At 32.0% G+C, this 11,520-nt stretch overlaps 1 protein-coding gene across 1 annotated transcript; it reads left to right on the forward strand.

The window, feature by feature from the left end:
* The first annotated feature begins 8,226 nt into the window (after positions 1-8,226).
* Positions 8,227-9,136, forward strand: LOC18046543 (germin-like protein subfamily 1 member 17). Its single transcript, XM_006442377.2, has 2 exons — positions 8,227-8,394; positions 8,513-9,136. The coding sequence occupies exons 1-2, from the start codon at positions 8,271-8,273 to the stop codon at positions 9,049-9,051; spliced, it is 663 nt and encodes a 220-aa protein (XP_006442440.1). The 5' UTR covers positions 8,227-8,270; the 3' UTR covers positions 9,052-9,136.
* The last annotated feature ends 2,384 nt before the right edge of the window (positions 9,137-11,520 follow it).

Raw genomic sequence — 11,520 nt, forward strand, 5'->3', positions numbered from 1 at the left:
ATAGTTACATGTTCATTGTTAAAAAATAAAAATAAAATAAAAGAGAGAGATAAAGAGAGAATTTTTATTTTAATTGGTGGCAATGTAAGTTTTATCTATTAGTAGTAATTTTTTTCAATTAGCATCAATTTAGATTTTTATCAAGGTAGTAACGTTAAGTTTACGTTCCTTTAATTTTATTTAGCATAATTAAAAATGTATTCTTACAATTTTTGTAGACCTCAAAAAGGTCATATTTTAATGGGCCTTGTTATAGGGTTCCGATTGACACAATACAATTATCTTTTTTATAATCTTATTATTAAGAACTTGAACGCTAACTCTACATGGAAAAAAAAAATTGTGTTGACTCGAATCCATCCTATTTAATAATCACATCAAATTTGACGACCCAAACTCATGTATTCAAATTATATTCATGTTAGGTGAATGGGTTGTGTCAAATTTTTCTAGCTCTAACTTCAACACTAGATGAACTAGGTAGTTGCCTAAGACCTGAAATTTTAAAAAGCCCTCAAGTTTGATTATTTATTTATTAATACACTAATTACTAATCATTATTATTTACAATTTCATAGATTTGTTTAAGTTATGTTTATAGGAAATCCTAATTTTAGGCATCTCCCTATTATTACTCTCATTCATAATCATCTAAAAGAATTTTTTTGCACAAATTCTATATTTGATAATATAAGAATTATTGTTAAAAAATTAATATTTGATCATCTTCACAGTCTAATTAATGATTTTAACTGTTAATTTCTTATTTTGCTAATCTTTCCAAGGAAAAAATTTAAATACTTTCACTTTCCAAAAGAAAAAAAATACTATATTAAAATTATGTACCTTAGAATTGACTGTTTGTATTCCTTCAAACTCGAACGAAAACCTCAAAATCAGTATACATTGAATCAACAATAATATCAATTAAAAAATTTCTTGCTCGTTGAACAATAATCTCGATTAAAAAATTTCATGCTCTTTTCTCTAGAAAGAAAATTATTCTCTATGAAATCTATTTCCATAATCTAATCATCATATTTATCTCAACTAGTCAATTTTTTCAGGTGTTATCACTCTAGTTGTACAGTGTAAAACTATTGTTATTTTTTACGAATTTTTTTTATATTAACGTATTGCTCGAATATATTTCGAACTATTTTATATTTCTTTGACAGTCGATGTTATTGAATGTATGAAGGCATAAAAAAAAAAAAAAATTGCCTAAGATCATGAATCCTTGGAGCCGGGCCTGTCTGATGGTATAGCTAAGAGTAACCTTGATTTATTAGATTGTTATGGGATTTTTACGGGCCTTGTTGGTGGTTTTTATTGGGTTGTTTTACTGCTCTATTGAGTGATGTGACTAAAGATGACAAATAAATCTGAATCTAACCCACATCCGCAAAGAGGTAGATTTGGAAAAATCTTGATTCACATAATAAATAATGTGCACCTAGATGTAAAAATTTAGGATCCATACGAATTTAATTGAACATTCAATTTGTATTTTTAAAAAAATAAATTAAATAAAAATAAAATCTATATAAGAGAACACAAACTCTAAGCTAAAAACTCATTACACATAAATATTGTAATACACCCAAGTACCTATAACTATTAGTTTAGAATATTTTAGATTTGTTTAGTATTGGATGATTATTATTTTAAAAAATATAGTTAAAATATAGTAAATTTACATATAAATATTTTTAATGTGTGAACTTAGATACCCGTAATTAGGGGTGGCCAAATACGGGTTCGAATGAACCCGATTGAATTTCAGGTTAATCAGATTGGGAAAAATGCAACCAGAATTTAACTCAAACATATAATTTGACCTGATCCGATCTAAAATAAATTTAGATTGGATCGAGTCAGATCGATAATTTATGTTTGTTTGTGCTTTTATTTCTTCATATTTTCAGATTAAATCAGGTGACCCGATCCAATCATGATCGGGTAAGATCGATTTGGATTAGGTCATTTGTCCACCCCTACCCGTAATATCTGCCTAGAATCTGCACGAACATTACCCTCATCTGAATCCATAATAAATAATCATGATTCAAATGTAGATTCGGATCCAAATTTTACTATCCCTAGACGTGGCTTTGTTTAAGGTAGAAACTGTGGTTGTGATTTATGTTATTGAGAGGCTCTTGCTCGTTGTTGGCATTCTTTGTGGATTGAGTGTGATTTTTTGTCCCATTAAATTCATTAAAAAATAGGCTTAAAATAGAAAATGAGAAAGATAATGAAAAAATGTCCCCACCCACCTACTATCATCCCTCCGTACTATTAGGTTATTTTTTCTATTACTTTGATTAACAAGTTGGCTTAATTTATTAAATGATGTTCATATAATGACAAATTGGGAATATTTCTCACAAATGAAAATATAGGTTGGATAAGATGGGTTCCAAGAAGCAATTCTAATTTGACACAAGTGTTAGCAATCTAGTTGATTTGACACCACAAAAGAGAATTAGATAGGGAATTTTCCTAAGTTACATTTGTTGTAACTTATAATTCAATTAAAACATGCAAAAATAAGTAACGTGAGAGATGGGGCTTGTAGACCAGTGTGTGGTCTTTACATTTGTTTTAACTAGAATGTATGTTACAACAAATGTAACGTAGCAAGACCCATAGATAGGACATATAGTTAGTCACACGTTAGCACTGAATCATACGATCTTATCATATCATGCACAAGGACAAACTGCAGTTGATCTACCTTACCAAAGATATTATTGTATTTGAGGAGAGCATGTGAATGTAAATATAGCTATGTGAATATTGCAAGAATTTCTTAATAAAAAGACCTTGCACTTTTCAAATTTGTGAAAATATCCCATCCGAATTTTAAAACTTTGAAAATGCCTCACAAAATTTTGGAAAGTTCTGATTTCCCTTCTCCAAAAATCCCAACGCTCTACAATTTGATTCGTTATTTTGATTTTATAAAAACGGATTATTCATTAAGATAATTAATAACTCACAATAAATAAATCAAAAGGAGACATTCTCTTCTTTTTGTTTTTTTTTGTATTTTTTTAAAAAAAGATTGAGAGTAGACAAAGACCAAATAAATTTTTTTAATGTTTGCCTTCAAATTCAAGCAATCAATAAAATAAAAATGTTTTTAAATGACTAAAACAGTTCCTTGAGGCCTATTTTTAGTGCTTCTTCTTCAAAAACAAACAGCTAATAAATCATGCATCATTTTGAAAACATGAAATCAGCTATAACAATTGTAATGAGTAGAAATATAGTAAATGAATATTATAGTTGTAGTCATAGGCGGTGCCACGTTGGGACACCCTAACTTTTCAAAATTTACAAATTTAATTTAATATTTACCTTATTTACCATAAAAGTCCCTATTAAAATTAAAAAATAATCAAAATATTAAGTATTTATGTTTAACTTTCAACCCACAAAGAAATTGTTATTTTGAGATTCGTTGCACAGTAACTCTCCTCACACACAAAAAAAAAAATAGAAATTATTTTATCTTATTGAATTTATCAAAATGATTTTTCTTCAATGAATCTTATGATACTTCAAATTTAATTTGATGTTTATATTACATAGGTGGGTTCTAATAACAAATTTTCAAAATTGAAAGAGATTGATAGGCTAATAAGAAAAATAGTTCATACTAAAAAAGATAAATTGTATTCATGAATTTGTTTATTGATAACATTAGCATTGAATTTACTAGTTTTCATGACTACAGTAGTAAAAGACATTTTCAACTATGAATTTTGTGAAAAATCGTTTGTGAAATCAGATTAGAGATTAATAATTGAGTAATGTTATTATTACACATGTAGAAAAAAATTTATTTTGTATTCTTGATGATAAATTTATTTTTTAACGTTTTTAACATATGAAAACACGTCGATATCAATTATAAATGTATTGAATATATTAGTGAATTTTTATTTTTGATACTTGTTATCTATTGACCTTTTTTAAATTACAATATTATTTAAACTTAGTCCCTGCTAAGTTTAATTTCTGGCACCGCCACTGGTTGTAGTCATATTTATTATTTCTAAATCTTGAAAATTGTATCAAATTTTGTGACCATGTCCCTGATTGTGATTATCTACAACTTTTGCTACAGTTTTTAATTTTATATTCCAGGACCTTGAATTAGAAGACATAACAATCTTCGGATACTTCGATGTGTCAAAAAGGAATGCATTTACAACGTAAGATATATATAATCATCACGATCTTCAGTTCAGTAAAGCAAGTTACCGGCACTTTAAACTTGCAAAACTATCAGCATTCCCTACTGCTGCTTGGCTCATTATGTTAATTGTTTTGCTTATTTTCAGATCAAATGATTCTATGGTCTGGGAACACTAATAATGGCACTTTGTTAAATAAATGCCTGGTTTTTACGATATTAATCCACCTGCATGTGCGTACCCTAAATAATTAACAAAAATGGATTGAAAACTAAAAATGGTGAATTGAAAACTAAAGCACAGAGGACAAAGATCAAAATAAGAGAGTTGAAACGAGCCATTAATGTGGGTTAATGTGGAACAAATTTAGATATATACTATAATTTTGAGGATGAGTTTAAGTTAACAAATTAGTACACGGGATAATGAGTATCAGTAGTAATATATATATGGCTCTGAGAAAGGAAAGGCGTGAGGGTAAAGTACTAAGTTTAATTAGCTGGTAGCTCAAGTTGACAATTTTAAAATTTTGGAAAGTTATAATTTGGGTTAGGTACATATGCACTACGCAGCCGGCGGCCAGTAATGTAGCTAGTAAGAACTGGATTAATTGCATCCATGCTTGCATGATAATTCTCCTATTGTTGCCGGCAAATTCCTAGAATTTTCAAACATATCAACAATTAAAACTCATTTTTGCTCCTTTCATTGAGTCAATTGATAAGATCTTTTGGATTTTTTTGGAACATTGCATGCATGTTGTAAGACATTGTGTAACTAGTTGTCACGAGATGAGTGTAATGCACAGCAACCCTATATGGCATTTAGACAACTTTTAGTACAAAAGTTGCTAAATCAGCCTTTCGATTAGGGATGGCAAAAGTTGGGTTCGGGTCCGGATTTGGCCTTCCCAGTTCCAGACCCAGATACCGTTTTCATTATATCGGACCCGGATGTTAACTTGGTTTTCTTGCATCTGGGTCCGGTCCAGGTTAAACTCGGAAAAATCCGAGTTTTCAGATTCTGGGTTTTGAACCCGGATCAATAAGAGCAGTTTAAAAAAGAAAAAAAAAGAGTTTTATCCCATCAAATGAACCAGAAAATTTAAGAATTAACATGATATACAAAGTCATAAAATTAAAAATCCATCATGTTGGTCAATCACATACTTATTCGAAGTCAAAAAAATGCCATCCAAAAAGAAAAAAAAAAGTCGAAAAAATGAGTAATTGCAAAAGCTTTTGAAGTAGGAAAAGTTTTCCAGCAGGAGAAACACATAAGACAGCACATGAGGAAGAAAGTATAACTCTTTCATTTTTTTCCCAATCTGAGTAGTTTTGCGGGCAATTTCGCAAATCAGTTCAATTTCGCAAGTCGGCCGTGATCGACTTTGTCGTATCAGTGTTGTTTTCTCCACAAGCTGATGAAGGTGCGTCTTCAACCATATCATGGCTCGAAATGCGGCAACTGACGATGATGATGATGATGAAAAGAGCTGCGACAATAGCGAAGAACAATGATTTGAGTTGATGAGGAGATGATTTGAAGAGAAAGAAAATAGTTGGCTCTGATTTTGGGCTACAGTGGCTGCGATATACGAGTGAAATTAGGGCACTTGTGTGTTGTGTGTGTGTTTTTCTAATGTTACTATTTATATTAAATATAATTAAAAATAATATATCCGGGTCTGGGTTCCGGATATGCGGGTTAAATCAAACCCGCATTCGAACCCAGATATATTCGGGTTAAGAAAAATAATTCCGAATCCGGATTTTATTGCACTATGGTATGGGTTAAACCCGAACCGAATTGTCCAGGTTCGTTCGAGTCCGGGCCGGGTCTGGAAAAAACTGTCATCCCTACTTTCGATCTTCTCAAACTAGCAAAGAAATGATACTTGTGGAAATGCTAGAGAGAAGAGAGTAATATGACTAAATATAATTTTATTACTCATTAAAGAGGAAAAAGAGAGCTTTTTGCAAGAGAGCTTGTGTGTTGTGTGTGTGTGCTGGTGTGGTGGTGTGTGTTGTTGCGCAAAATGGTGAGTGCTCACCCCTATTTATAGAGTTGGGTGCTAACTCATGAAGCTTCCTATCAAGTGGGAGTAACTTGCCTAAATATCTAGTTAGGGACTAAAGTACAAAAGTGTAAAAACTTCTAGTAATTTACAAATTGTTAGAGAATTTTAAAATTCAGGCCGAGCATGATTATTTACTAAGTGCACCACGGCTGATTAGTTGTAAAAAGTGGCCCATTGTTGAGCGCACTCTACTGCATAGTGCATCTTGCATGCTTTTATTGAGCGTACCCGCACACGCCAATTTAGCCCCATGACAAGGTGCCTTTAATATGGTTGGATATTTATTGGGCTAGACATATATGTTCGATTTGTGAGTATAATAAAGAGTTGGACTATTGGCACCCCTTGATTAATCTTATAAAACCTCTGTTATATTACAATTACTTTTAAGGACAAATTTAACTATAATTAAACCATTTATATTTTCTTTCACTCCTCATTTTTATTTTGCTTACACAATATAAAATTTTTTATTATCATTAAAATAATTTGAATTTGAGAATTAATCTTCTAAGCCAAAACAAAATTTACAGGTTGGATAAAATTGTATTAAACCCATAAAATATTCATTATTTTCTAAGTATAATGTTTTTCTTATTTTTTCTTTTAGATTTTTTTTAAAAATTAAATAATAAAGAAAGTTTGAAGAGATGAATATAGATATTAAGATTGAAAGAGTGAGAAAATTATTAAAAACTGAAAAATTCATAAATGAAAAGAGTGTTTATTAAAAAAATATTTTTGGTATTATATGAAATATAATTGATAAATGGGTTTTAATAGGATTCTGAAGGGGTGCTAATAGTCCGACTCTATAATAAATTGTTTTGAAAATCGCAATGAAGGATTAAAAAAAGGCCTCCGAGATGTCCATTCAAGTCTTACCAAATTCTGCTGTTTCGAAACTCTAAATTCCATATAGGGTATTTTATAACATTTTTTATAACTTTTTCACTGAGTACTGTAATAAACTTATCATAAAGGTTAAAAATATAGTGGGGAAAACATCATTATCGTCATCACTCATTGTAGTTTTCTTCAATTGGAAAAAGTGTGTGTGAGAATTTTGTGTACTACGTGGCATTACATAATTCAATTAGATAAGATTCGTAGATGTGAAGAGTTGGATTAGGTTATTTCTTGTAATGATGATTACGATAAAACGGCACATAATACTCGACTGTAGAAAATTTTACAGCACGTAACCAATTCATTAAGAATTAGTCGTTCTTATTTAACAAAGACTGTAATCCCACTCAATGATTTAATGATAAAACCTCCCTTCGGACTCATTTAGGTAGCATTCAAGTCTGCTAGTGTGAATTATGTGGTTGATTTACTTTCAAAAATTTTAAAATATAACAAATAATGCACTTGAACTACGTTTACACTATCATAACTTTAGATTCCTGTTTGATAAAAGATAAAAATAAAATAAAATAAGATACAAATAATATCCAACACATTATAAAAAATAATTAGCGACATATCAGTTACAACGGCACACACTATGTAACTACAAAAAGTGAGTAGTTCTGAAAATTTCAATTTTTAGGGCCCAGCCTTAAAAATATTTGCGCACCTGCTTAAACCATAATGAAAAACAGTAAAGAATCAAAACGAACATTCACTATTCTGGAAGTTGGAGTTTGTCAATGAAATTTTTAGATAATATAATAATATACAAATAGATTGTCATGACTCAGTATTTCAAAAACAATGTGTTGACGTAAGCAAATGAAGAAGAAAATGAAAATGTACTGAGATGACAAGTTTCCTCAGTTTTTACAGAGTCACAGATGAACAATTGAAGACTTGGCAAGCCTTCATCGATCTGCTCCGAGCAGGGAAAACAAGACCGGTTCAATAAATCCTCATCTATAAATAGGGTTGCTAACCTTGCAACATTTCTCACCTCGCACTAAACCAATAAGAATAAGTTCAGAGATTAAACAGAGTGAGATCCTAGCTAATTAAACACAATGAGAAATGTTCAATTTCTTACAGGTTTTGCTCTCTTGATTTTGGCTTCTTCATTGGCCTCTGCCTGTGACCCTAGTCCTCTTCAGGATATCTGTGTAGCCATTGATGAGCCCAAGAACGCAGGTATATTTTTTGCACTTTAATTTTCTGTCCTAAAAAATCTTTTAAACTTGTTTATGTATACGTGTACGTTGGTCTCAAATTCACCTTACTAATTAATATTCTGAATTCTTGGACGCAGTCTTTGTCAACGGGAAGTTCTGCAAGGACCCCAAGCTTGCCAGGCCAGGAGATTTCTTCTTATCAGGGCTAGACAAGCCTGGAAACACAGCAAACCGACTTGGCTTCAGTGTAAAAAATGCAAATGTTGACCAAATTCCAGGACTCAACACTCTCGGAATATCAGCAGTCCGTATTGACTATGCACCCTATGGCCAAAACCCTCCTCACACTCACCCTCGTGCCACTGAAATCCTGACGGTTTTGGAAGGAACACTTTATGTTGGTTTTGTGACATCAAACCAGCTAAACAACACACTCATTGCAAAAGTTCTGAAAAAGGGAGATGCTTTCGTGTTTCCAATTGGTTTGATTCACTTCCAGTTCAACATTGGGAAAACAAATGCAGTTGCCATCGCCGCTCTAAGCAGCCAGAATCCTGGTGTCATTACCATTGCAAACTCGGTCTTCGGAGCCAATCCTCCAATCAATCCTGATTTTCTTGCCAAGGCATTCCAGTTGGACGCAGATGTGGTGAAAGATCTTGAGGCCAAGTTCTAAATGTGTAGCTTGTTTGAATAATCTTGCCATTTATACATGTTTCTCGTTCTAATTATTGTCATTATCAGTTAGTTTTGATGTAATAAAGAGATACGTACATGTGTACCTCTCTCAAGTCAGCTTTGTTTGATTTCCTAATGAACCCTTAATTAAATAATGTATTTTTTTTTCAATGTGATCAATGATCTCTTATCTGATCTCGGATTTTTTTTTTTTCCTGGGGGCCCACAAATAATTAAGTTCTTGGCTGCGTCGAGCTAGATGGCCTTATCGGGGGAGATTTTCAAATTATAAATAGATTATCAGAAGGTCTCACAAAAGTCGAAATTATATAAAGTTCTGGGTTATACTAAAAGACAAGATAATCAATGAGCAAGCCTAATCTACGCTGGCTAACCTGTTACACGTACCTGAGAATCGTTCATAATGTTTTTGAGCATTATGAAACATCTGACTGACATGATAGGCCAAAATGAAGATCTGACTGACATGATAAGCCAAAATGAAGATCACCCAAGAAAAATTCCTGCACAAACCATCCACAACTGCCGTTGCTCTCAGACTGAAGCTAATAAAGTTGTACAACTTAAGCCCCTCATGTATTATCACTTTCTACAAACTCTTAAATTGGCAACTTGGCCGGTGAGCTAAATAACTATGGACATGAACACGGTAATTGGTGAACATGCAGACTGATAGAAAGATTCACGTCTAGCCACTAGAAGATGTGTTCGGACTTGCAAACTCTCAATTATTGGTTACCGGAGTCTCAAATTTAGGGCCTAATCAAGGATTCAACAAGTTGAGATGCATTCAAGAGCATGTCATCCTTGCACATGTTAATTCAAAAGAATGCAACCATTCGAAATGGTACTTCTTCAAAAAACTCTTTTGGTTTGAATTTGCAATGATTAACACTTGAAATTTTCAAGCTTGTCAACCGTTTCTAGTTGACGCCTTTCTGGAAATAAACGGTTAACCGTTTTCTCAATAACGGTGAGCCGTTTTATTCTAGAATGTCAAATACGTTGCTCTCTGTACATAAACGGTATCGTTTTCTCAACAACCGGTGAGCCGTTTTCTCTAGATCATAAAACATGCTCTCTGGAGTTAAACGGTTAGCCGTTTTCTCCATAAACGGTGAGCCGTTTTCTCTAGACCATAAAACATGCTCTCTGGAGTTAAACGGTTAGCCGTTTTCTCCATAAATGGCAAACCGTTTTTTTCCAGAATATCAAACCAAAGATTAAAAATGTTACAATCTCTCTTACAATCCCCACTAGATTGTAATATTTTTCAGATTTATTAATGATCAACTTATACATACAAAAAGGTATCTTTCGATTTTAACCTTTAATTAGTCAGTGTATTTCAAAGCATTTACAAGACAATAGTGTGCTAAGCATTAAACTTTGTCTCTTAAGTAAATATCGGAGATACATCACATATCTCACAAGTATCACATTTTCCTTTTGCACAGTTAAGATAATAATTTCGTTTTCAAAAAAATTGTACACACATAATCTTGATTTTCTTAAATATAAGAGTGTAATCATTTTCTTAAATATTGACAGTGTAATCAAGACTATTATGTGATTCATTCATTCATATATAAAATGGCAAGAATTAAAATCATTAACGTATATACATATGACAAGAATCAAGATCATTATGTCATACATGTATGAAAATAATATTTTACAATACCCAAAGAACTTGTCCGCCCAATATTTTATGTCCTCTTTTAAGCATTTTCATATATATAAATATAAGTAAAGTATTAACGAGAACAAGCAGTTACGTGATTAAAACTCAATTGAAACATTCAACCTATCATGCAATCAAATAAATCATCGGGTCATTGCTAATTTTAATTTTTATTCAATAATCTTAGAGATTCCAAAATTTCATGTGTCATTTATTTATTAGATAATGGATTTCATAACTTGTAAACTTCTTTAACTACTGTTGATGCAAAATTTTTGCTCAATGTGCAGCGATTGATTTGTGTTTCGGGCTTTCTTCTAAATCGAGTTCTGTGGCTTATTTTTTCTTTGAGGCGAGTGTCTCAAATTACATGTCTCCTTGTCGTTAATTGTTCTGCAAAAGAAATGAAATTGTCAAAGGGTGCCGGGGTTGCCGGCAATAATCCTCCGACGCTCAAGTCAGCCTTTTAAATTTGATTGTAAAGAGAGAATTTAGAGAGAGAAGGAAAACATTTCCTTACCCTTTTTCTCCTCTCTTCAAATGGGGAGTCTTGGTCTTTATATAGACAATTTGATCCCTGAGGTGGAGGTGCCATCATGCACGTGGCATTGTCTTAGTGACAAGTGTCTGCAAAACTCATGCATAAAGACACATGTCATTATGTGTCAAGCTTGTTCATGACAAGTAATCTTTGGACATTTGTCATGTTTTTGGGCTGTTAACCTTTAATGGACTTTAACTTAAATTCGGCACTTATATTGG

This window comes from Citrus clementina, unplaced genomic scaffold (assembly GCF_000493195.1).
Source record: "Citrus clementina cultivar Clemenules unplaced genomic scaffold, Citrus_clementina_v1.0 scaffold_3, whole genome shotgun sequence".
Lineage (NCBI taxonomy): Eukaryota > Viridiplantae > Streptophyta > Magnoliopsida > Sapindales > Rutaceae > Citrus > Citrus x clementina.